Raw genomic sequence first — 25620 nt, 5'->3', positions numbered from 1 at the left:
TATAAGGTGGAGCCAATCAAACTGCTGATTATTTTATGTTGGCTTTTTTCGTTCTATGGGTTGTCTGTTTTTATATTTTAATATTGCCCTATTCTTTGCTTATTAAAAAAATGCTTAATTTTTATATAAATAACATAAGCATCACTATTCAAATATCTGCACTACATTACTCCCTGTCTATACCTGATAAATTTTTATCATGATAAACGTCAAAATCGTTGTCAATATAAAAAATTATCAGGTATAGTCTTCATTTATTAGTATTATTGCTTCGTTATGACAAAATTGTTAGTACTTTAGTTTTAATTATACTTTGTGGTTTTAATACAGATTTTTCATTTCTGTTCTCTGACATTTGCTAAAAACATTTGTTGTTTTTATAGCACTCTCACCACCTTATATCAATTCGTCTAGGGTCAGCTGTTATGTTGTTGTTGCGAGTATGCGTGTTTGTGAGTTTAGTAGTGTTCATTGAGCGGTTTTCGGATTGCTAAATTTTATTTTGTAATCAGTTAAATGGGAATTTTAATTCATATCCACATTGGAGTTGATTTAAAATATTTTTGAAATAAATCTGTTATTTTAACTGGTTGATCCTATTGATACGAAATTTCACATAGGCGTAGCAGAGAGATATTCAAGTTTATTTTGGGGGTGTCTTAACCATTTCGGGACTACTGGGATAACACGTCCCACCAATTTTCAAATTTTCGCATTTTCTATATTTTCAATGCAATTTTTTATCTAAATAACCCCTAAGCCATGTTTAAGAGTTCATTATACTTGAATAAAAACATAATGAAACAAAAATAGACGGAAATAAATCTGTAATTCTAAGCGCTTAAACCAATTTGAATGAAATTTGACATGCGCAAAGAGGAAGTCTTGTCGAGTTCATGTTTTGAGTTTGGAAATCATGGACCAACCAGGACGCGGCCAGGGGATCCCAATGTATGTCACCTCGGGTATGTTAAATTATTTCTTATAGCTTAGGAGATATTCGTATTTGAAAATTTAATTTTCAAAATTTTTACCCACCTTGCTTAAATTTTTTTTTGATATCAGAGGGTCCAAATATTTCCGCCTTTCTCCATTATTTTATTAGACCAGAATGCTAGTAGAGAATAATAATGATCTTCACTTGGTAGCGACGCTGCAACAATGCTTTTTGTTACAAGAGTTTTGGACCATTCGACAAATTAAATCCCTAATTACATTTATAAAATGCTATAAATAAGCAAATAAATGTTTACTTTCATCAAAACATAAAAACAAATATATAATTTTATTTAACATTTTTTTTTAAAAACCTCTCAATAGAATTTAAAATTTGGACCATATTTGTACTACTGGAACCACAATACATCGAAATTGAGTAGTGGTTTAAAAAGCTCTTAAATTTTAATTTTGTTGCCTTGTGCTATTAAAGAAATCTTCAGAAACCTGGAGAATTTTTTTAAATTGTTATTGTGTTAGTTATTTTTTCAAATTATTCAGAGAGCTGATGCATTTCTTATGTATAAAACATTCATCACACGTCTATAGAATTTTTTTTGTATGGGTATGATTATTATAGAATATCCCTTAAATATTTAAAAACAAAATACACATATGATTTAAGTACCATTTCTTTTTAATACTAATTTAAAAAATAAATTTATCAATTGTGTGGTAGAATAAAACATATAAAGAAAATTAAACAATAAAGTGTCAACAGTAAATCAAGTCATTTCTAGGAAACAATTTTAAATAAAAATATCAAATTAAGGACGTTTATTTTCCTTATTTCTGGTAGATAATGCAGAGCCGCCAACAGATGTGCGAGTACTCAAACGACTTGTCTAAAAAGAAAAAAATCCAAATTAATATAATGTAATTGAAAATAATACAAATTATAACATACCGGTTTTACTGTGGCTGTATTGGAAGTGGTGGCCTTAACTGGTGTCTTGGAGATTCTTGCTCCCGCCGAGGTAGATAGACGTGTGCTACCCGACGAAGTTCTAGATGATGAAGAAACTGCAGCAGCAGCTGCCGCTAAGCCTACACTACTAACTCGTGGTTTTAGCGGCGATTTGGCTTTGAATTCGGTAAGAGTACGTCGTTTTAAACCCGTTGATGAGGCCGCATTGGATGACGACGACTTGGGATTGGGGGTGGCAGACATATATGAATATCGTGGTTTATTAACTGGTCCTGTGGTACGTTTTAGAGGTGAAGTAAAGCCAGCTGGTGTTGAACAAGCATTGGGATAGCCAACCCCTAAGTTACACGAGCCCTTTGCTGGCAAGGGTGTTGTGGGGACTCTACTCAATTTCGATTGACTTTGTAGCGATGTATTGTGATGTTTTGAAGTCCTTGTATTATTGTCTGGTGTAGGTGGTGAAGTTTTTAACATGGGCGCTACTTTCTTTACAGGTATGGTCGCCTTTAGAGGACCAGATTTTATTATGGATTCTGTATTGTGTTTTGGTTTTTTCTTGAGATCAGGTTTAAATGTTGGCAAATTATTGGACGGCATAGACATAGGTCTAACAATGGCTTGTTGTTGTCCTTCGTGATGGGTATCCAGAGTTTGGGTTCTTCGCATGTTTGGGGGATTTTTGTTGTCTGATCTGATTTTAGTAAAGAAGATTTTAATTTTCATTATCAAAGGTTGTTGGTTTTTTTATATACATTTATTTATTTTATCATATGAGGCATTTGTGAAAAATATGAATTGCAAATGACAATCCCACAATTCAAAAATCTGAAAAACGGTATTTTTTGTTTTTTGGCTCTGTTGACGGTACCGAGGTCCGGACTATAAATTCCCTTTGCAACATTTTTAATCACATATTGGGGCATAGAAAAAAGGTTTTAAAGCAAGTACTTTTTCGGAAAAAAATGACGAAAAACGACTTTATTATTTCATTTGAATGCACATAACATTTGACTCAGTAGAGGTTTTTGAACCGTTCTTTCTAAAGAATATTAATAAATTTGTTCTTAATTCAAAAAAATACATTTAAAGAAAATCGGGAAGATTTGGATCCGATGATAGCAAAAACGCTAAGGTAGGTAAACAAATTAAATTTTAATTTTCAAATGCGAATAAAGGTGGCCATACACGGAATGATTTGTTCGCCTGATTAGTGATTGAAAATTTTTCTTGTGATTTTGTTCGCACACAGCCCCATTAACAAGTAACAAGACGTCGAACTCGAACAAATAATACTCACAAATCAGCCGTGTGTGGCCAGCTTAACTCATAAACTATTTTTGTAGATCTCTTCTTTCAAATCGAATCCAGAACAAAAATTTGGTAGTATTGATTAAGTTTTGATATATCCTATGAGCCCCAATTTGGGGCATTGTGGCTCGGCACCCCCTTGATGTTAAGCTCATTTTCCCGATTATAAATAGCAACTGAAGTTGGACTATAGTGGATATATTAACATATCAATTAAGTTTGTATGTTATTTGGGGGCTTCGGAAAGTTGATTTCAACACACACTCTATCTTTAACGAGTTTGAATATATGTACTTTATGGGGTCGCAAATGAATATAAAACTTATAAAAATAAACGAAATTATCGTTTTTATTCTATTTTTCAAAAAAAAAAAAACACTTACCCAAATCCTGTACGCCTTACTCCCACTTGAGCTGTATATGGTGTACCGCTTGAATACGAATTACATCTGATCCTACGAGCTGGGGTCTTAAATTCGGGCGTTTCCTTGTCACCCGATGGCGGTGTTGTAGTTACCGGTGGAGAGTCATCCATTTGCACTCGTTGTTGCAGTTGTATTGAACGTGGTGTAGGCGGTTGCAGTGGCAACTGAACAATCTTAACTTTATCATGTATGGACAATGATTGTGAACGACGGCGAGCCATGGGATTGACTTTTGTTAAGTCCGGCGAACCATCATTAAGGGAATTTTCTAAATAACTGGCTACAAGCGCAGATCTTTGCTTGGCATCCACAAAGTTTTGATGGGAATTGTTAATGTTGGAATGATTCAATTGATTGGTATTCATTACAACTATAAAAGTGGGGTTACTAGGATTGTTGGATTGATTACCGGCCGAGTTGTTTATTAAGAGTTTACTTAATTGCTCCATAATATCATTAACATCTGGCTGTAAATGGTTTTCTGTATTATTGTTATTGCTGTGCTGATAGTGGGATGGTGAAGTTGGCGGTGATAAAGGAGCTATTTCGGGTAAATTTAAATCCTGTTTTTCATCGGCCGTTTCTCCGTCATACGTGGCCGATGAGCTAACCATACAATTAGGCATTTCTTGCACTAAAGGCTGACTATTGAGTTCCGCTTCCTCATTGTCCTGAAGCTCAATGTCGAATGTACCCTGCCGTTTAATAGGCTGTGGTGCTACTGAAAGCATATCTGTGTGTTTGAGTGTTTCATCTGGGTCTGCCGACTTTAATGCAGAACTCAGAGATTCTAATAATTCACCGGCCTGTTGTTTTTTACACTTGTCTGTTTCGCCACCTGATATCAATGATTTGAGACTATCTATAAGTGATGATATTTCCAATTGATGGTTATTATTAACTTCTTCTCGTTTAGCTTTTAATTTGGCCTTTATGGCTTCCAATTTAGGTAAAGCATTTTCGAAACTGGTAGCACTGTTAACAACATTAGGTGAATTTGGAGTCATGTTAATAGATGTTTGCTCTACAGCTGGAGATGGTAACTCATTTAATATGGGAATTTTTAACATTTCCAAATCTGCTTCAAAAATTTTTTCCGAATCTATAAAATCATGCTGTTCTTGGGTCAATAAATCATCATCTTCGTCTACCAATTTTAAAGGAGACTCTGCCGACAACAAATGTTCTCCAAATTCCGCTGCTCGGCTTAGCGTGGACGAAACTGGTGTACCCATTGAATCCTCAAATTCCAATGATGATTTACGTCCCATTGGGGAACTAAATGCAGCATTTGAAATGCTTAACTTCAATAATCTCTTGCGGTATTTCATGTTTTTCTTCAGTTTTGCTGAAGCTGTAGTTTCAGCACTACTATTTGGATTTGAATCGGTATCAGCTCCACTAACACTATCTGGCAGTAGTTTTTCGTTAAACATAACGGGAGGACTTTCTTGGTCTAATTCTTGCGAATAAAATTTATTAAATTTTTCGGCAGCCAGGTTAGGAGTATCTGGCATTTGCTCCTCCTCCAATAGGTTGTCATCACTCAAGGACAAAAGATTGCCTAGTTTCACTTCTGGTGGCGGCGGTTTCAGAGCCTGCTGTGCTTTCAAAAAAACCTCTTTTTCCACAATATCAAAGGGATCATCTATACGATGCGCCAACTTGTGTACACAATCAAAAGGATTGTTATCTAAACTATCACGTTTGCGCCATGTGGGTGATATAAACAGTGGACCTTCATTTGTGGCCTCGGACGGTTGTGTGGCATTTTCAGTCTTAATTTGTATTGTGTTACTGCAGGGAATATCATCTTCCAAACTTAAATCTATTAAATTACAATTTAAATGAGTCATTTTCACTGTTTATACACATATATTATTTTTCCGTAGCTTTTAACTAAACAGGATAACTTTTTGTTAGCATCTATACAAAGTACTTATAGTCCTTTCTAAAATGAAGCGGTATTTATTTAAATTAGAGAAAAATGTTTTTTTACCTGTCAAAATAAATACTGGGAAAAAGGTAACAACAATATGGTGACAACGAAGTGTGGCCAACATTTTGTTGCTTAAAATTTTGTATGTAGTTCCTAATAATGTTTTCAGTAGAACAAAAAACGCTATTTTATTGTTGCAGGAAAAATACAAGTTGAAATAAAATAAAAATTGTATTATGTTTATGGCTGGTTGGTTACTTTCTAATAGTGGCGTTTAAAAGAAAAACAGTTAAAATCAGAATCATTAAAGCAGAATGAATTTTATTATTTGTTGGTTTTAATAGCTATAGTGAAACAAATTTTTTGTTTTTTTATAGCTATCTTGCGTAGAAACGTTTGACTGCTCTCTTTTAGTTTAGAAGATATACTGTAATAAAAGTAGTTTTTTGCATGTGTCGGAATGAAAACGTCTTTGTTCGGCCAAAAACCAGTTATTAAGAGAATAATTATTATTCGAAGCCGCTTTTGACATAGCCTGTAAGTAAAACCCCTATCGACCACACGAATAATTATTTTATGCGATATTTACGGTTTTAGTGATTTAGAAATGTAAAATAGCGTTTACACATGAAAGTAACAGTTCAAAAAACTCAATACATTCACACTTTTGCACTAACACAATCACACATGCATGTGTAAATTAACAGTATAAACGATAGGTAAATAAGTTCTAGAAATTTATACGCCATGAAAGCTCTGAAATAGCAACACTCTTTATATACAATTAAAAAGTAATGCCAAGTTTCAAAACAATATAAAAACAGAGTTGTTATACACAAATTCTCCTACAGCTGTTATAGATATTGATGTCATTAGTCCAGCAAAAAAAATTGCAAATTTTTTGCATTTGTTTAAAATTTGAAAGATTACGCCAATTAATTATAAAAAATGGCAAATTTTATGCAAGATAGTGTTGTTAAGTATGCCTGCTCCTGTGGCATATTAAATCCTATAAGTAAATTATTCTTTTGTCGTCATTGTCCCAAGCTGAGGTGTGGTTTCTGTGTATGCCACGAAGTGAGTAATTTACTGGTTAAACAATAAATGTTTTCTAATTTTTTTACGATGTTTGCCTTTTAAGGTTGATTCACATTTTTGTTCGAATTGCTTGGAAAACATTCCCTCTTCGGAGGTGCGTCATAAGAAGAATTGTTGTGCCAATTGTTTTGATTGTCCTTGCTGTCAACATACTTTGTCGGCTCGAGCCACCACAGTGATTGTGCAGAAGTGAGGAAGAAATGTTATTTTAAAAGCTTAAAACTAATTGTTTCTTTTTTAGAAAACCAGATGAAGCTGCAAAAGAAGGAGAGGAAGCTAAACCAGATGCTTCTAAGGTTATAACTAAGAAAATGTATTATTTATCTTGTTTGGCATGTCGTTGGACTTCAAGGGATGTGGGTATTCCTGATCAAGCTGTAGGTAGGTTAAAGTTAACTGAATTTTTACAGTCTCAATCACATATTCATGAAATTATATACAAATTGTGGTGAAAATTTATGAAAGATGTTTTAAAATTGTTTTTTTTATTTTTTTACTTCTATACTCTTTCCAGCTACTGGAGCTTGGCCAGATAATGAGTGTGCCTATCAAACAAGATTTAATGCTTTGGCCGAATACTATCAAGCCGTGGTGCAACAAGATAAACAAGAGCGCCAAGAGTATTTAAGACGCAAAGCTCCGAAAGCTCATAAGTTTCCTAGTCTTACCGATCGTACGGGCCTAACAGTGTCCATAATACGTCGTCAAATGGGATGGTCCGATAAGAATACACAAAAAGCTAAACCAGTAAATATAGCAGCAGCACAAGAAAGCGAAGATGTGGGCGAACTGCCAGACAGTATATTTACCCAGAAAATTAATTTACGCAACAGTAAGTAAAGTTAAAGCTACAAATTTTCAAGAAAAACTAAAAAACTAATTTGTTGTTTTCCCAACATACCCAGTTACTACTGTTAAGCAACGTCATAATCAACCTTGCGAACAACCATTTACTATTAATAAACTGTATCCTCAAAGGCGTTGCATGTGGATAAAACGTTCTTTACGTTGTAGACAGTGTGAACATAATGTTATTAAACCGGAGTATCATCCAACTTCGGTTAAATATCGCATACAACTATTTGCCAGTTACCATGTGCCAGATGTTTTAATGGTCAGTTGCGACGAACCCCTTAAGGCTGGCCAGTTAAATTCGTTTACTTTAAAATTTAGCAACCCTACTATGCACGATATGATGGTAAAGATACTGGAATTGCCTTCCTTGGAAGATGAATTACAATTGATTGAAGAGTTTAAACGCTCTTGCATTTTAAAAGACACTTCTCTAACAGCTGCCACAGCTATGGATTCATTAAAGTCATTGACTGGCTCCCCCAGTCTAACTGGTACTAATAGTCTAACCAATACTTCATTGGTAAGGCAAACTTCCATACACGAAGAGCCGCGAGTAGTTAAGCAAAAAGTCAACTCAAAACTACAACCATTGGAAACAGAATTCATTTTAAATTTACGTGATGACTCGAAGGAATTTGATGAGGAACCTCAAACCACTCAAAAGGAGGAACCCAAGTAAGTTAAATAATTTTCTATTTCGTTTATTTTATGCTATTTTTACTTTTTTGTATTGCAGATTTATTGTTTGGCGTAAGTCTAATAAAGTATTACTACGTTTACAATTTACTCCCGATGCTGATTTGAAATCTGGTGATGATGTCTATGTGGGATTTAACTTGTTATACACTTACGTCAATACCGTTACCAATACTCCAGAAAAAAAAGAACCAACTACACATGACTTAAATTGCCGTGTTTTTGTTAAAGTTGGCTCTATTGAAGGTTGATAGTTACAATGTTGTAACATAAAATTGTATTAATTTAAATTCTGTAAGCTTCTGCTTTTAATTTTAAGCTTGAAAAATAAATGTATTGGAATTATAATTTATATAAAATAAGGAATTGTTATATTATTAAATCTTTAGTTATGTTGTTCTTAATGATAAAAGCGAAACTTAAGGAGAAAAAATGGACAGGTTATAAGCTACAAATTCTAAGTAGTTAAAAAAAATTATACTTGAAATCGAATGATATTGATAAAAATTTTGCAAAACGATCGTTTTGAAACAAACTGATTCTATCACATACCAAATATGTGAGCATTTTGGTAATTTGATAATTCAATCAAATTACTTTGTACATTCAATTTACAGCATTAGTTTTTGAACAAATTTCTGAGCACCTTTTTTCTTTTTATCTCTTTCTACCTTACCTTGTGATATAAATAAATATTTTCTCAATTATATTTATATGTAACAGCCGTATTGAAAATTTACATTCACATACTTCTTATAGACAGTATAAGCACAGACTAGCAGATAATCTTACAAAGTTGAACACAACTCTTCTTGAATACGAAGTATACTGTCAAGAGTACAAGAGTGGTTCATTTCCGAAGTCATCAAATGTCATGATTTTAAATACGGCTGCATGTATTTACTAATGTTATAAATAAAGGGAAAATGTGTTACATTTTTTTAAGCAAATTTCAAAAATTACTTTAAAGAATATTCAAAATAAAAGAAATCATTGAAATTAAGTAGGAAAAATATAAACTTATACAATTCTAAATATGGATATTAATGATAATTTCTATTTTAATATTTCCCAAACTATGTATTTATAAAGCCATTTTACGGCCCTCTATAGAAATCTCCACAGCTCTGCGTGCACCGCCCTTAAGTCTTTTTTGATCCATGAACTTTTTCATATGCTTTTCAAAACGATTTGGTTTACGTTTCTGTGTTCCTGAGACCGTACCCTCTACTGTCGATTTCGGTCGCACTAAATAATCTTTATTCGAGGGCAATGGTACGCGGGCACGGGCCACCCAACCCTTATCACCGGGACCTAAAGTTTTATCTTCGGCGGTGGTAAGGGCAGAATGAAGGCCTTTACGTTTCTTGGATGTTGTTGGTTCGGGTTCAGGTGTTTTCTTACGGGTATTTTGTATCTGACGCATGTCTCTTTCCTGTCGTTCCTCCTTCGACATGGCCTTGAAATCACAACTTAAATTGAAAATAGGACGTGCCCATTCCGATATTATACGGCCAGCTCTATCACGATTTTGTTTTGTCTCTTTAGGATGTTTATACAAGTACATGACAGCTTTTCCAATACCAGACTGTTTAAGGTAACTTTTGTCAATGGGAGGAAACTGCAATAAAACAAACAAATAAGTACACCATATGTATAAACCAAGATTTTCTTAAATCTATACTTACATCTTCTAATAATTTTAGAATACTATCTCTGATTTGTAAGCAGGGCAAACTTTTGTTGGGTAATGGTGCCAACCAATCAGTCAGTACATTGAGTATATTGTGCTCCAAAAAGGCCAACTGTAAATCTTTTTTAATCAACTGCGACATGCACTGCTTCAAAATGGCAATCTTCTTTGTGGCCGGTTTACCTACCACATTCAATTGACGATCTTCATCGGAAGCTCCTTTCATATTCATTATCAATTGATCGATGAGATCATCATTGTCATTGATTAAATCAATATCACGCTTACGACGCTTGAAACGTTTCTCATCCTTTTTACGCAACAACATGGCATCAAAATCGGAAATGAAATTATCATTTCTAAAAAACAAAAATTGCATAATTTAGAATAAAATTTGTTCAAATTAAAAAATAATTAATTAGACCTTACCCTCTATCATTGTCTATTGGCAAATTCTCATCATCATCCGAACTGTCCACCACTTTCTTACTTTCGGCCTGAGCTCCTCCCTCACCCTCTTCTACCACTTTATCATCATCGTCGTCTTCATTATCGGTATCCGTAATTTTTGGTCGTTTCTTTTGAACCACAGAGGGATCATCTTCTCCTAAATTTAAATAGACACCAGTTGTAATATATTTTTATTTGATATAAATTATAATTTACATACCCTCTGAATCACTTAGAACATTGCGTTTATGTGCTTTCTTAGCTTTAGATGTTGGAGATATAGATCCACTACGCGATCTTGATTTCGATCTAGAACGTGATTTTGATCTTGGGCGAGAACGAGATCTACTTCCGGATTTACTACGAGAACGAGAGCGTGATCTGGATGATCTTGAGCCACTACGGGATCGAGATCTAGAACGAGATGCAGCTGAGCCTGAGCGAGAACGTCTACCAACTGATCTGGAACGACGGGAGCCACTGCGAGAGCGTCTGGAACCGCTGCGACCACGTCTGGATCCTGAACGACTCCGTGAGCGTCTGGAACCGCTACGCGAACGTCTAGATCCACTGCGAGATCGTGAACGAGAGCCAGATTTAGAACGACTACGAGAACGTGATCCAGTACCTGAACGAGAACGTCTGGAACCCGAACGTGATCGTCTTGAACCTGATCTAGATCTACGGGAACCTGATCGCGATCTTTGAGAGCCAGAGCGGGATCTTCGGGAACCCGATCTAGATCTTCTTGAACCTGATCTGGATCTTCTTGAACCCGATCTGGATCTTCTGGAACCCGATCTCGACCTTCTCGAACCGGAACGTGAACGACTACGCGATCCACTGCCAGATCGACTTCTTTTCGAGCCACTCCTGGAACGCCGAGAACCTGAACGGCTCCTGCGGGAACCACTACGTGAACGTCTACCGGGCGAACCACTCACAGATCGAGATCTGCTGCGACTTTTAGATTTGGAACCGCTACGACTGCGTTGACGACTACGACTGCGGCTTTTACGACTTTCCTCACCATTTTTCTGAGGGCTACCACTACGACTGCGGGACTTTGAACTTCTAACTACTTCCTTTTCCTCCACTTCACCTGTTGTATTCGGAGATGCTGGTCCAGCATTTGAACTGCGAGATCGAGACCTTGAGCGTGATTTACTCGATCTGTCCGTATCTTTTGTAATATTTGCTTCATTTGGACTACGAGAACGTGATTTACTAGATCTCACATCTTTTGCTGTATTGGCATCAACCGCTTCAGGCGTCGCAGATCTGCTGCGACTTCTGGATTTGCGTTGTTTTTCCGGCGAAGGAGACGCCGGCTGATCACTTTCTATTGGTTTTTCTACGCCGCATTCTGCTGGTTCGTTTTCGCCTTTAAGCATAAAGAAATTACACAAATTTTAACAAAATAAAAACCTTGAGCACCTAACCTCAACTTTATATTATAAATTACAACTAACTTTATTAGTTGATCAACATTCTTTCATAAAATTGAATACGCCACAAACAATACTTACCATTTTCCACAGACGGCATTTTAACTATTTTATTTACACTTATCCAATGCCGGGAAAACCGGTATGCTACAAAATAATCACCACAATGAGGAGAATTTCAATATTTTTCTATACAATTGGAAAAATTACGCGTCTTAAAACAATTTTCATTTTTTACTTTTATAAAATGATGCTTCTTCTTGTTCTTCTTTTTGTCTCTTACACGTGATGATAATTTAGCGATTTTAATGTCGAATATAGCGATTTTTCAAGCAATATAGCGGAAAAAATTATTGTTTAGATGGGGTCCCACGCACAATAAATATGGAGATAATTATGTACTAACTGTGAAATTCTATTGCCAACAACATATGTTCACGTGTGGACAGCAGAAACATATATTTTGAAGATATGTATATTGCAAAATAATTGTGATTCAGAATTGTAATTTATAAAAATTTGAATATCATGGTTGAATTCTACTTTACAGCTCGATTACTATTTTGATGATTTTAAAATTTAACATGATGGAGGCTGTAAATATTATGGCGTTAAAAGAGTATTAATTCCATGATATTAGAATTGTCTTTATCTCACAAGAAAAATTATAATTTTAAAACTTAACTGTTAGTATAATTAAAATAGTCCAATTTTCTAATAGTTAAGAACTCTGTTGTGAATTCTATTATGTTTCTTTACAAAAATATAAATGATTATATTTTAATCGCATAATTGTCAATAACAAATGCTTGAATAAAATATTTATTTTTAGCGGTTTATAATCAAAAAGTTATCATCATTGGTCACAATTGCTTCTAACAACATCAGCTGTCAACATTTTACAACATGGCCGCAATGTTGGCTGCCCTGCAGAAGCTGTGTTTAGTAAATAAACAATTACTTCTATTACAGAGTTGTTAAATATCTATTGTTTTTTTCTTTTCTATCAATAGTATATCAAAAAAAAAAAAATACAAATTGTTCAATTTGTGTTGCTGCTCCGTTGCTACAAAAATATGCAATATTTATTTATACATAAATTCGCTTATTATCAAGTTTAGAATTTCGCAAATTAAACAAAATATGAAACTATAATTTACAAAGTTTGTAGTTCAATAAATATACAAAATAGTTTTTTTTTGGAGTTTGTTAGTTGACATTTTTGCTGTGCTTTTGGAAACAGGATGTTGCCCTACCGTGGTATACCAGCTGGCTACGAGGACGATGAGGACAATTTGGATTTTATGACGTATTCAACACAGAATTTAAAAATTACTGTGGTACCTGATATAACCACAGCAGCTGGTTTGAATGGCCAAAATTTTGATTGTAAATTAAGTCCTGAGATGGAGCAATGGTTTGAAGAGTTTCGGGAGACGTACAGTAAATGTAAGTATGTATGTTTTAGGTGAATTTTTTTAATGGCTGGATTGTTTTGTTAAATATTCGGGCTTTTAAAGGTGTTTTAGGCAAAAGCACAGTGGGTCACAAATCCAAATAAATTCATAAAAATGTTAACACCTTTGTTGGGGTTTATACATGAGTGAGCATAAAATGTGCTTAATTTATGTTTAATGGTCCATGGTCCATTAAAATAAAATAATGGAAAATTATTAAACTAAATAAATATTTTTCAAGATTTTCAGCCATTCTTGGATCTAATTTCTATGGCGTGGAAAGATATTTGAAATATCTATCATTGGATATTATTGATTTTGTAATGGTAAAGGCTCTAAACATGTAGGTAGTCGTGATTTTTTGCATATATCTCAGCCGATTTTCTAGATTTTAAATAGCAACCGAGCCATGACTATAGCATACATGAGAGTATTTAATTATATGGACTAATAAATTTATGATTTCATTAGCAATTAATTGAAAATAATTTGAAATATTTTTTTTACATTGCCATTACATTGGTAACACCAAAACAGTGTGAATAAACTCTTACAATGCTTAATCTATGACTTGATGAGGTAGAATCATTCTGTTATCTGAGAAGCATACTGGACAAAAGTGGTGGTTCTAAGGCTGACATCTCAAGTGGCATAAGTAAAGCAAGACAAGCTTTCGGACAACTTACGCCAACTTACTCAATATCTGGTTATCGTTTTTCGTAACGATAAACGTGAAACCATTTCGAACAACGAGCTATGGTCAGAAACAAGACAACAACCTATTCATCAGGAAATTCGGAAACGTTAATGGTGTTGGATTGTACATACATTGCGGAAACCATCGAAAGATATTGCAAAACAAGCCATGGACTGGAATCCGCAAGGCAGTCGACGAATAGGATGGTCTTCCTATATACCTGGAAACGAAAAGTCGAAATAGAAACATCTCATCTTAATCTATGTTGGAATAATCTTGTTCTTTAATTATAATGCTTTTTAATGAAATCAAGTCGACTCTTAATATGCTTTGCCATATAAGATTTACCCCCAGTAACACGAAGTCTGGTTATGTTTTAACAAATAGTTATACTGACAGTTTTCATACAAAAATTATTTTAAACGACAGTATAACTATATTATAACTTCGTGTTAACGGGGGTTAAAGAATTAATGATCTATCAATCTGGTAAGAATATACTGATTTTGAAAAATTAAAACTTTCTAGTTGTTTCGTAATATGAATAATATGCTGATGCGGTCAAACACTTTCTAATAGATTGCGTTGAACTCATATAAAGTTCAGAAAGTTCCAGATCGCAATGCTGTAAAGAACTTAGAAGCAAAAAGAACGAGCGAAAAAATTTAGCTCAAATTCAATATAAAAATACACCTGTTTATAAAAAACCGACTTTTAAAAAACGTTTGTCGGTTAAACAAAAAAAAATTTTTTAGAAAACCGGTTTTTCGGTTAACCGACTTCGAAAAAAACAGTTAAGCCGATTTTAGATCATTTAGAAATCTAGTATCTCCTCGACTTTCTTATATGAAAAAAGGACCTGTAAGGTCCCTATAATTTTCGAATTTCCGAAAAGCAGATAAATACTGCTCTTTCATTAATAACCCACATTTTTTCTTGGCTTTCAGGTAAACGGACTCCCGCTACACAACACCAATTAAAACTGGTCCTCTCCAGAGATCCCCAACCTCTGCTGCAGGCATTAAAACTGTTTGCCTCAAGTCCTGGTTGTAATTATTTAAAAAATAAAAATATGGCTCTATTTAGTACGTCTTTATAATGATTAAAATAATATTCAAAACAATTTAACAAATTAACTATGTATATTTCCAAATTAATTTAGTACTTGAAACTGTTTGTGAACTTTATAAGCAGCATCCAACTATAGAAGCATCTTGTGATGACAATACACGTATGGTGGCTTTTAATTTTGTTAAAACGTGTGGCATAGTGCCACTCTACAAGGCTGTGACAGAAACGTATCAATTACAAAAAATCCAACAACATTTAATACCGAAATTACAAACCCTACAATCGGAAGGATTTTACAAAGATGTATGCGTTAAATGACTACAAAACTATGTTATTTTATAACTAATTCTTTATATTTCAAGGCTGCTTATTGGTCGATATTTTTAAATGTTACCCACATTTTTGGTTTATTTGATCTCATATTGCCCTTAATATTACAAGATAAAATTTCACTAGCTGAGGAGTTTTTAAGAGTGGCCCACGAGCAACAGTTACCTACAGTAACATTTTTGGATGCTTTGTTAGATCGCAAAAAGACTGTGTATGAAAATTGTGATGAAGTATTAAGGTAAGTTCATATGCCAATTGTGTTTATCATTATAAATAATTTTAATTTCAATTCTAATTGAATTCTCTTATAGCAAATACAAATATTCTGAAGTTAAACATAATATACTTAGTTACCGTCCTATGTCCAAGTTGGTTACACGTTTAGCTAAAAAATACAATATCGATTTTCAATATACACCCAATCTAAAGTATTCGAAATCATGTTCGTATCTGCACTATCTGTTTCACAAATATCAAGATGGTGGCATGAGTTTTGATTCATGGCGTGAGCTGGCCCGTGAGGAGGCCAACAAAAGTAAAGCTATACAATTGGATCTTATAGCAAAGATAGCAAGTTCGGGCGATTTGGATGAGGCAGCATATTGGGCACAATTATATAAAATTCCCTTGGAGGAATGTCCCTTAGCACTACAAATGAAACTGGAGAATCTGGATGGTACTACAAAGAAACATCAACAGAAATCTAATTCAAGCAGCAGTTCAAATGAATCTTGGGACAAGGGCGCCACGCCCACACCCACACACAAAAAACACAAACATTCATCGTATTTGAAAAAAGATGAATACTTGTCCCTGAAATTACCCGCTGAATCTATAGTGCTGGTGGATAGCAAACCAAAGTTCCTAGATATGTTGTCATATTTAGAACAACATTTACTCATTGGTTTCGATTCGGAGTGGAAACCTTCCGTTTCCAATGACAATCGTGTCTCACTTATACAACTGGCCACCATTGAACGTGTATATTTAGTGGATTGCCTGTCGCCCAATCTAGACGAACCTTTGTGGAAATTAATGGGTCGCAAGATTTTCAACAATTTGGAGATTTTAAAATTAGGTTTCTCTCTTCACTACGATCTACAAATGTTGCATAAATCATTGCCTTTACAGTTGAATCTCCAGGCTACATCCTGTTATTTGGATTTGCGTGAGTTGTGGCGCCGCCTGAAATACATGCAAATCTCACTCTTTCCCCATGAACAAATCTCGGTGGCGGGCGAAAGTCTTTGCGCCTTGACGGAAATCTGTTTGGGCAAAAAGTTAGATAAATCAAATCAATGCTCAAATTGGGCCAATCGTCCTCTGCGACACGATCAAATTGTGTATGCGGCACTCGATGCTCATTGTTTGTTACAAATTTATCAAGTTCTAACGGAACTTTTATTGCGCATTGGCATTAATATCGATGCTGTGGTAGAGGATATTACCACCTCCAAATCGGGTTATTTGTTTCGCATGAAATCAAAAACTAGTTCTGGCAACTATTCGGCATCAAATAACAGAAGTTGGCAGCAAAATGGCAATGAAATGGAGAGAAATAAAACGTGGGCTGCTGTTGGAAAGTAAGTGTAATTGATAAAGTTTTAAACATTACTTCATTAAACGCTTCCTATCTTTAAATTTAAATAAAACAAAGTGTGTGTGAGATATCAAAGAATTTTTTATTCGTTTGAAAAGCCTATCGGTGAAATTATGTATGGTATATAACTATCGATATAGCCATGTCCGTCTGTATGTTGCAATCGCCTTTCCGAAATACCCAAATAACTTACATACATGATTGATACATCAATATATCCACTATAGTCCCGCTTAAAAAAATCGGCGGAGATGTAAGCAAAAATCCACGATTACTTAGATTTTTTCTATTTTTGATCAACTATATCTGGATTACTGAGTCATTAACATAGTCACCATTGATATCTAATGATAGACATTTCAAAGAACTTTCTAACGACGTATAGACTCCATAGAAATTCGGACCGATAATGAGTCAAAATCGAAATGAAAAACTGTTTAAACCGAATTTTTTTCACCAATTATTTTTATACCCTTCACCTTCGTGATAATGTTTATATATTCTGTGATAAAGTTTATATATTCTGGATCCTTATAGATAGGGGAGTCGATTGAGCCATGTCCGTCTGTCTGTCTGTTGAAATCAACTTTCCGAAGCCCCCAAATAACTTACATACACGATTCATACATTAATATCTTCGGAATTCTTCCGGCTCGGTATTTAAAATCGAGAAAATCGGTCCAGAAATGACTGAGATATAAGGAAAAAACCAGGACAACCTCGATTTTTGACCTATTTCTGACCTATATCTGGATTATTAATATAGACAATATGGATATCTAATGATAGATATTTCAAAGACCTTTGCAACGAGGTATATAAGACCATAGTAAGTTAGTTGGACCTACAATGGATCAAAATCGGAAAAAATATTTTTTAACCCGAATTTTTTTTTCACCAAATGTTTTTTTTCGCTAAATATTAAAAAAAATTGAAAAAAACAATTCGAAAATTTTTTTTCCAAACAATTAAAAAAACTAATTTGGAAAAAAACATTTTGTTTACCTAAAAATATTTAAAATTTTTATTTTGAAGTATAATTTGGTGAATGATATTTAAGATTCGGCACAGCCGAATATATGTAGCTCGCTTACTTGTTTTCAATACAAATTGAAATGAAATAAATAAGCCAATCTCTCATGTTTCATTAATTAACAATTCCTATTTCTTCCCCTCTTCTCAGATCATCCAATATAAAATTTCTTTGTGATTCAATGCTAATCAGTCTGTCCAAAGAATTGCGCAAGTTAGGACTCGATTGTGTGGAAATGCATAATAATGTAGACATTAACAGTTATATCGATATGGCGCGCACTGAACAACGCTATGTACTCACAAGAGATTCACGTTTTGTAACATTTTCAAACGAATTGCCACAAAAACAATGTTTACAAATACCCTCGGATTCAGTAGAGACTCAAGTACTTAATATCTTACAATACTTTCAACTACAAATCGATCGGCGTTCTCTCTTCTCTCGCTGCATACAATGTAATGGCAATGATTTTCTGTTGGCCAATCGTCATGAAATGCAAATAATGCGTTTCTCACAAATGCGTCACAATGACGCCGATGCGCCATTGCCACCATATGAGGGCCCCGAGAAAACGTGGAAACTGCAGAGGATAAATGAGCATATCATTGAAACGAAAACAACTTTACGTGGCAAATATATAAAATATAATCGTATAAACCCGTATGTTTTAAACAATCAAAATTATTTCTTCATATGTGATGTAAGTTTATTTTAATTGATTTATTTATATTTATCATGTGTTTATATTATTTAATAATTTTCTCTAGAATTGTGGTCTATGTACTTGGCCTGATGCCATACATTTGCATCAAACTGTCTTGGAATATTTGTACCCCAGCTCTGCATCTGGCTATGCAACTAGTTACAATACAAATGTTTCCCAGTGATAAACATTATTTAGATGTTCTACATATAGTAATTGTTTTGCTATAATTTCCATGAATTTATTGTAGAGATTTAATAATAATTTTTTTTTGTTCTTCTGAAATGAAATCAAACTGCATTGTGTGATTATTTTTTTTTTTAATTTGTTTATAATTTCTATACCTGAACATTTTTTTCTTATTTTCTTCCTAACTATAAAATAATATATTATATTTGAATAAAGCTGAATTGTTATTTGTATAATGGATAAAATTGTAGTATTAATATTTAGATGGAGTCACATACAACATTGGCTACTGTACTCCTACGAAAGTTTTTTCCCCAGAAGAGCAGAATATGTCGGCAATTTTGGTAAACCTCCTGGGATTTATGGCTGGCTTTTAACACAACACATGGGCTTATTTAGTAATTAAGGAAATGGATTTCAAGTGTACTCTACCTCATGTTTTCCAGATTGGGGCAATAACGGAATATGTGGGACACAATATCCTTCTCTTCTTTGGTTTGACAGCTCCTACAATAATTGTTAAACCGTAGGTTCACTCTCCTAGCATTTGTAAAGCCCTGTAATAGTTGGATCAATTAGTCTTATCTCTTTACGGCGGAATCTTGTAAGTAGTTTCGTCCTGTCATATCTGTTCTGTGCAGTCTCATACAGTTTCTGCTGGACAATTTTACAATTAGCCAGGAAAATATCAGTAAAGGTGTAAATAGCTTCTTCAACCATCATCTCACCCCTCCTGACCAATGCATCGGCTATACACTTATCCTGATTATCACTATCCTGGGACCAATATAATCGGTGTCCTAGAATATCTCACTATCGCATTTATAGACACCCGGCATTCAACGGTTAACCTAGATGTCGTAAAGACACCCGCTATTTCATTAACGAAAGCCTTGCTATCAGTAAATATACAGATATTCGGTAATACCTAAGCCAGTGGGATGCTCGTTTTCTGACGGGAATTTCCACCTGCAAACAAGCAGTGCAGAAATTAGGTAGCCTGAAGTCGGATTCCACCAGTGACCCTATTATTCCTCTTAGAGCCGTCAATGTATACCCGTGTGACATCAACAGGGGGTAGAGTCCGTTCAGTCACATATCCCCATTCAGAATGTTCGAGTGAAATTGCACGTCAAATAATGCTATGAATATTCTAATATTTAAGAGTATCCTAGGAACTTAACAGACCACGAGCCTCCGCGTTCAACCTAATAGCAGAGTTGAGTGCCATTTGTATCACCATCAAATCAACCGGTAACCAGTTTAATATAGTGAATTGAGCTTTTGATGAAGTAGACCTTACCGGACCTGTTATAAGAATTGAAGTAGTCCTTAAAACACCTTCAACGGTCTTCCGGTAAGAAACATTCTCCATCAATCAGCTTCGTAGGGTTGTCTTGTGCTCACAACCACAATAAACTAACACTATCCTCCATATAGATCCCCTTAAAATTGTGTTCATTCTCCACCCTCAGGACTCAGAACGTGATAAACTCAATGGAGATGTTCTGTTCGTATGGACATAATTCGAGGGAACAGGTTGTAGTAATTGGTGCCACATAAAACGATACACTAATCTACGTTTGTGCAACAACAAACAACACAGGCTAGAATTCCATATCAATTGCTAATAAATCCTAACACCAACCATCGTTACAGCATCACTCACTCGGTCAAGGCAAATCAGAGATTTCTAAGAATCTTTTTAAGCAGTTAAACTGTAGTGGTCTTATAAACAAGCATGTGGATATCACAAACTATATATGCACCAGAACAACATCTTCATTGCTGCCATTTAACTTTCAATTTCCAGAGACTTTAACATCGTTCGGAAGGATAGAGAGAAAAATGATGGCGGTGGATTCGTATTTATCATCTTAAAAAATGTCAAACGTGCATTTTAATTAAGTAGAAATCGTAAATGTATATATCCCTCTCGTTAACAGCCGGTTACATACTACCAGTGATCATCACCGTATTCTTATTGTCTGACATATGCTATCAATGAAGACTTTTCTACTAGAATAACAGTGTAACGATGTTTAAGCTCCCCAGACATTTCCATTATCCGTATGCTTCTTACACACATTTAACTCAGACCCCATCGATCACGGTTGAGAAGTCTAACGGAGCCCGATAATCGCATATAAATTAAATCAAGGCCAACTGGCATGACTTTACGAACCGTATTAATGCAGTCACAGTTTAGAGAAAGTGTACTCACGGCGGAAAGGTGCTTTATCCAAGCTGGAAGAATCTCAAACAATAGATTAAATTATCTACCTCACTCAGCACGTTTCGCATAACAACGCGATCTCTTACGTGCTAGCAACCCAGCCAACGAACAAATTGAGCGACTGATGGCCGAGGTTGATCATTTTGTAAACAAACATCGCTTTAGTAAATGGTTGAAACACCTTAACCATTGATCACAAAAAGTTTATATGAAACCTTACAGCTATTGCGTTTGATAATTTGCAGCATCAGTTCTGCAGGCAATTTATTGAACATCCTCCCTCCCTGACCAAGATTCCCAGTGAGTAGAAGAAATTATCTCTTATACTCAAACCCCTCAAAAGCTCTTGGTCCTGATGACATATCTATGCTGATGCTTAAAAAACTACATTTGGTTTGGAGTATCTTATTCAAACCGTTTAGCATCAGCGTTGAGATGTCACCAGAACTAAGGACCAATCCTATCGGTTTGACAATTAGTTATTCTAGATATCAGGAAAGTTGTTCAAATCATTCTCAATCTAAAACCAGACAATCTTCCCGGATAATCTACCGAGCAATATCCCTTTTGTTATCCGTAGCAACATTTTTGGAATCTCTAATGTTGCCATCCCTGAAGGAACATTTCCCGCTCGCAACGGCCGTCTCAACGCACTATTGTTGCTGCTTTGGATTTTTGACACGAAAAGAGATCTCAAAAACAGCACTCTACCCAACGATTTGATACGCTGGTTTGTTGAGTTTAGATGCCAAAAATCAAAGTATAGCAAGATAAAAATGGGCGTACCGCAAGGAGGCGCACTTTTACCAATACTCTTCAATATTTATCTTGTCAAGCATCTTGATATGCTGATGAATGCTCCATATTATCTTTAGGAGTGAACATCGACGACATAAATATCTGTTCACTGTTATGGAATTTTTTTTTTCTGTAACGCAAACTAAGGATATCAATATTAAAAATTCGCCAGGCCATTAACGTAGAGTTTCCAAAAAACCGAAGAATTTCAAAAACGCGGTTTCGGTTTTAAAAAATTGAAAACCGATCGGTTTCGGTCGGTTTTGTGATAATTTATTAAATATTAAGTGTTATAGAAACAAAATCCGTTGATAATATAGGAAAAGCTAACAAATTTAAAATTCAAACTTGACGGGTGTTCAAGAGGATAAGGAAAATTAGTACATTTTCTTTTAATGATACTTTTACTATGTTAGTTCTTCAAGTTTCTCCACAAAAATTTCTCTTATTAAGAAAAGTTAGAAGTAAAAATAAAGGCAATATATTAAAAATTCAAATTTCCGTATTTTTGAATTTTTTTTCTTTACAACCCATCTCTTGAAAATTCCGAATCGAATACAAAAAAAAAAATCAGCGAAATCGCTCCAGCCGCTCTCACGTGATGTCATTACATGCATGGACCATTTCATTTTTATATATATAGATATAGAAGATTAGTTAGCTTATATGCATTAAAGTTGGCTAATATGCTTCTCAGTAAAGAAATAATCAAGAATAGGGGGCTCAATGGTATTATGATACCATAAAAGGAGAACTAAACCAAACTAAGGAGTACTTTTTCGTTCTTCAAAATGGTACTTTTTGAATTTTCAATAATATTCAACCTATAATCAGGAAATTAGTTTGACTTGCAACTTGACGGGGGTTCAATTGAGGAAAATTGGTACTTTATCTAATTATACGTTTTATTATATTAAATTATATAATATATAGAATTGAATAGTCACTCAATGTTTTTTATACACGTTTATAAATTCTCAGAAATACAGACACACTTTATAATGTACACGAATTCACTTGAAAAACACAGCACTCTTTAAGGCACTCAGTTGATGTTTATTCAAATAGCGTCTCTGATAAACTCACTAACGACTGCAACATCTGCCACTATTTATAACACTGCCACCTGCACTCTAGATTGCTCTTTAACTGTCTAGAGCTTTCTAATACATACGCCATCTGTGGTGTACTTTCTACAATGTTCTTTAACTGAATATTCGAATTCGAATATACGGTCGCAGCAAACAGCGTTGCCATACTTACGATCAATGGTCAACTGAAAGCTATTATTCAATGTTAATAATGCCCACAGATATGTTAAAATTTGGGCACTGCTATTTGAAAGCATTATGCAACTTTAAATCAGCCGTTAAAATCGTTATATTTGAATTCAAATATAATTTCGTAACATTATTATTAATTCACAAAGGGAGACTTAATAGTACTATTTCTTTCTTCTAATTGGAGTGGCGAAGCGAACCGGGTCAGCCAATTCTCCACACTTTTATTGGATATTTGCAAATAAATAAGTCTTTGTTAAAAACACTTTGTATTGTTTTTTGTTTTAAATTAAATAAATAAACATTCATTTGAATTTTAATTGTCAGGAAATACTTGAATGAATCTTTGGATGAAAAAGTTTGTTTTCATTTCTAAGTTTTTAATTTTTCTACTGAAAATAGATTAAAAGTAAAAACCGAAGAATGATTGTCGGTTTCGGTTTCGGTTTTAGGCCCTGAAACTCTACATTAACGTGTCTCAGACTACATGAATAAAAACTCTAGGATAATAATTAAAATATTTTGAGAAATATTCTAATAAAAGCAGCGTAGGATATAGTTATTATGTATATTCATTAAGGAATTTATTTCCTTTCCTTGACCCATTTTTACCCAGGTACGAGAACCATGTAGGTCCCACAATTAAACGTTTATTTATACAGATATTGATTGTATTTTTCGTATAAATCGACTATAATCGATTTTGAAAATGTTTAAAACAATTAAACTTAATAATGGATTCAAATTAGTTGTAATTATATATCAATTAACCATATATGTAATAAAACTTTAACAATTGTTGTGGTTCATAAATTATGCTTAAAATGATTGTATTTATATTTTAATAAATAGTTATTTGAGGTTCAATAATGTTTTCAAAAGGTAACATTTTAATAATCGGTTTAAATTTAATGCTTTTTTGCAATAAATTTGTAGTAAGTACAACTAATTTAATTTTGATTTTAATTTATTTTGATTGCAATTGCAAACTTTGTCGACAGGAGGTATTTTTTGATATTAAAATTAAACTTTTTCGACAAGGTTTGCTTTCCATAAAAATATATTTAAAGACATTGTCGACAGTGATTGTGATCCCAATTGTAATCAAGCTTTAACACAAAATCAGCTCAATTATGAATAAAAAATTCCCTGGGAGTTTTTTCTCATTGAACTCCCGGGGAATTTTTATTCAAAATTGGGCTGAATATTGTAAAATATAATAATTACAGTATTCACGCATGCGTTTTACCAATGTTGTTTGTGAAAATTTGGATCCTACATTTTGTATCTTTGAACGTTGTAAGCTAATTGCGGTATCCAGGGATGCTAATTATTTGACGCTTAAGGCGGTATTACTGCAAGTTCCAGTGACTGATTTCGAGGTAAATACATACATATGTATGTACATAGTATTTATGGACTTGATTTAAATGAAAATATAGTCTTAATTATATTTTTGTAATTAATTTAATTTTATAATTGTTTTTAAATACATTTTATTCTAGCTAAGAATACAAATCATGAAAAAGGCTAACGGTTGGAAACCATTTCTATATGATTTAACCGTTAAATGCAACTTTACTAAAAAATTGAATACCATCACCAGATTGCTTTGGAAGACAGTTAAAATTTTTTCAAATATTAAAACCGATTGTCCCTATAATGTAAGTGATTCTACCAAAAATTTGCATTTATAGATTGTTTGAATTTTCATTATGGAATATTTTAGCAAAACTTGGAAACAATTAATTTAAGTAATGCAATCATAGAAGAAGCTTTTAATCGTTTGCCAGTTCAACAGGGTGAATATGCTTTTTTTACAACTTGGAAGGCATATAATTTAACGCGAGTTAAACTCAATTTCTATGGAGTTTTTTATTAATTGGAAATCATATTTTTCCCCATAAAAAACATTTCTTAATAAAAACAAGTAAGAGAGCTAAGCTATATTCGGCTGTGCAGAATCTTATATACTCTTCACCAAATTACACTTCAAAATAAAAATTTTAAATATTTTTAGGTAAACAAATTTTTTTTTTCCAAAGTTGTTTTTTTAATTTCTTGAAAAAAAATTGTTTTCCAATTTTTTTTTTAATTTATTAAATTTTATTTTTTTTTTAAATTTTAAACATTTTTTTTTTAATATTTAGCGAAAAAAAAATCTGGTTAAAAAATATTTTTTCCGATTTTGACCCATTGTAGGTCCAACTTTCTATGGTCTTATATACGTCGTTGCAAAGGTTTTTGAAATATCTATCATTAGATATCCATATTGTCTATATTAATGACATAGTAATCCAGATATAGTTCAAAAATCGAGGTTGTCCAGGTTTTTTCCTTATATCTCAGCCATTTGTGGACCGATTTTAAATAGCAACCGAGCCGGA

General features: G+C 33.8%; 5 protein-coding genes across 5 annotated transcripts; 3 read left to right on the top strand and 2 right to left on the bottom strand.

The window, feature by feature from the left end:
• Positions 1–1617: 1617 nt before the first annotated feature.
• On the bottom strand, positions 1618–5519 carry LOC135957630 (M-phase inducer phosphatase). The gene is made up of 3 exons (XM_065508415.1): positions 3616–5519; positions 1904–2615; positions 1618–1841 (listed from the first exon to the last, which is right to left on the bottom strand). The coding sequence occupies exons 1-3, from the start codon at positions 5511–5513 to the stop codon at positions 1764–1766; spliced, it is 2688 nt and encodes an 895-aa protein (XP_065364487.1). The 5' UTR covers positions 5514–5519; the 3' UTR covers positions 1618–1763.
• A 987-nt stretch (positions 5520–6506) lies between these two features.
• On the top strand, positions 6507–8607 carry DCTN4-p62 (dynactin subunit 4). The gene is made up of 6 exons (XM_065508752.1): positions 6507–6673; positions 6738–6883; positions 6936–7075; positions 7209–7526; positions 7600–8224; positions 8286–8607. The coding sequence occupies exons 1-6, from the start codon at positions 6545–6547 to the stop codon at positions 8494–8496; spliced, it is 1569 nt and encodes a 522-aa protein (XP_065364824.1). The 5' UTR covers positions 6507–6544; the 3' UTR covers positions 8497–8607.
• A 333-nt stretch (positions 8608–8940) lies between these two features.
• On the bottom strand, positions 8941–12109 carry LOC135956771 (IWS1-like protein). The gene is made up of 5 exons (XM_065507344.1): positions 11918–12109; positions 10609–11772; positions 10368–10545; positions 9934–10297; positions 8941–9866 (listed from the first exon to the last, which is right to left on the bottom strand). Exons 1-5 carry the CDS (start codon positions 11934–11936, stop codon positions 9330–9332), a joined length of 2262 nt encoding a protein of 753 aa, XP_065363416.1. The 5' UTR covers positions 11937–12109; the 3' UTR covers positions 8941–9329.
• Positions 12110–12866: 757 nt separating this feature from the next.
• Nbr (exonuclease mut-7 homolog) lies at positions 12867–19164 on the top strand. Its single transcript, XM_065507481.1, has 7 exons — positions 12867–13285; positions 14938–15075; positions 15153–15364; positions 15424–15629; positions 15703–16974; positions 18175–18727; positions 18795–19164. The coding sequence occupies exons 1-7, from the start codon at positions 13081–13083 to the stop codon at positions 18912–18914; spliced, it is 2706 nt and encodes a 901-aa protein (XP_065363553.1). The 5' UTR covers positions 12867–13080; the 3' UTR covers positions 18915–19164.
• A 5307-nt stretch (positions 19165–24471) lies between these two features.
• LOC135958478 (uncharacterized) lies at positions 24472–25115 on the top strand. The gene is made up of 3 exons (XM_065509386.1): positions 24472–24615; positions 24739–24897; positions 24963–25115. Exons 1-3 carry the CDS (start codon positions 24472–24474, stop codon positions 25113–25115), a joined length of 456 nt encoding a protein of 151 aa, XP_065365458.1.
• Positions 25116–25620: the final 505 nt, after the last annotated feature.

Source organism: Calliphora vicina, chromosome 4, assembly GCF_958450345.1.
Source record: "Calliphora vicina chromosome 4, idCalVici1.1, whole genome shotgun sequence".
NCBI classification, from domain to species: domain Eukaryota; kingdom Metazoa; phylum Arthropoda; class Insecta; order Diptera; family Calliphoridae; genus Calliphora; species Calliphora vicina.
Note: the sequence above shows the minus strand (reverse complement) of the source record. Positions and strands in the feature narration are given on the sequence as shown.

What these genes read in the sequence shown, in the direction of transcription:
- DCTN4-p62 (XM_065508752.1), top strand. Translation starts at nt 6,545, where the DNA reads ATGGCAAATTTTATGCAAGATAGTGTTGTTAAGTATGCCTGCTCCTGT. An exon ending in GTTTCTGTGTATGCCACGAA is followed by an intron (nt 6,674 to 6,737) that starts GTGAGTAATTTA and finishes TTGCCTTTTAAG; the next exon opens with GTTGATTCACATTTTTGTTC. An exon ending in ACCACAGTGATTGTGCAGAA is followed by an intron (nt 6,884 to 6,935) that starts GTGAGGAAGAAA and finishes TTTCTTTTTTAG; the next exon opens with AAAACCAGATGAAGCTGCAA.
- LOC135958478 (XM_065509386.1), top strand. Translation starts at nt 24,472, where the DNA reads ATGCGTTTTACCAATGTTGTTTGTGAAAATTTGGATCCTACATTTTGT. An exon ending in TTCCAGTGACTGATTTCGAG is followed by an intron (nt 24,616 to 24,738) that starts GTAAATACATAC and finishes ATTTTATTCTAG; the next exon opens with CTAAGAATACAAATCATGAA. An exon ending in AAACCGATTGTCCCTATAAT is followed by an intron (nt 24,898 to 24,962) that starts GTAAGTGATTCT and finishes GGAATATTTTAG; the next exon opens with CAAAACTTGGAAACAATTAA.
- LOC135956771 (XM_065507344.1), bottom strand. An exon ending in TGTTCTAAGTGATTCAGAGG is followed by an intron (nt 10,546 to 10,608) that starts GTATGTAAATTA and finishes ATTTAAATTTAG; the next exon opens with GAGAAGATGATCCCTCTGTG. An exon ending in CCAATAGACAATGATAGAGG is followed by an intron (nt 10,298 to 10,367) that starts GTAAGGTCTAAT and finishes TTTGTTTTTTAG; the next exon opens with AAATGATAATTTCATTTCCG.
- Nbr (XM_065507481.1), top strand. Translation starts at nt 13,081, where the DNA reads ATGTTGCCCTACCGTGGTATACCAGCTGGCTACGAGGACGATGAGGAC. An exon ending in CGGAAGGATTTTACAAAGAT is followed by an intron (nt 15,365 to 15,423) that starts GTATGCGTTAAA and finishes TTATATTTCAAG; the next exon opens with GCTGCTTATTGGTCGATATT. An exon ending in AATTGTGATGAAGTATTAAG is followed by an intron (nt 15,630 to 15,702) that starts GTAAGTTCATAT and finishes ATTCTCTTATAG; the next exon opens with CAAATACAAATATTCTGAAG.
- LOC135957630 (XM_065508415.1), bottom strand. Translation starts at nt 5,513, where the DNA reads ATGACTCATTTAAATTGTAATTTAATAGATTTAAGTTTGGAAGATGAT. An exon ending in GTAAGGCGTACAGGATTTGG is followed by an intron (nt 2,616 to 3,615) that starts GTAAGTGTTTTT and finishes TACTAAAATCAG; the next exon opens with ATCAGACAACAAAAATCCCC. An exon ending in ATACAGCCACAGTAAAACCG is followed by an intron (nt 1,842 to 1,903) that starts GTATGTTATAAT and finishes TTTTCTTTTTAG; the next exon opens with ACAAGTCGTTTGAGTACTCG.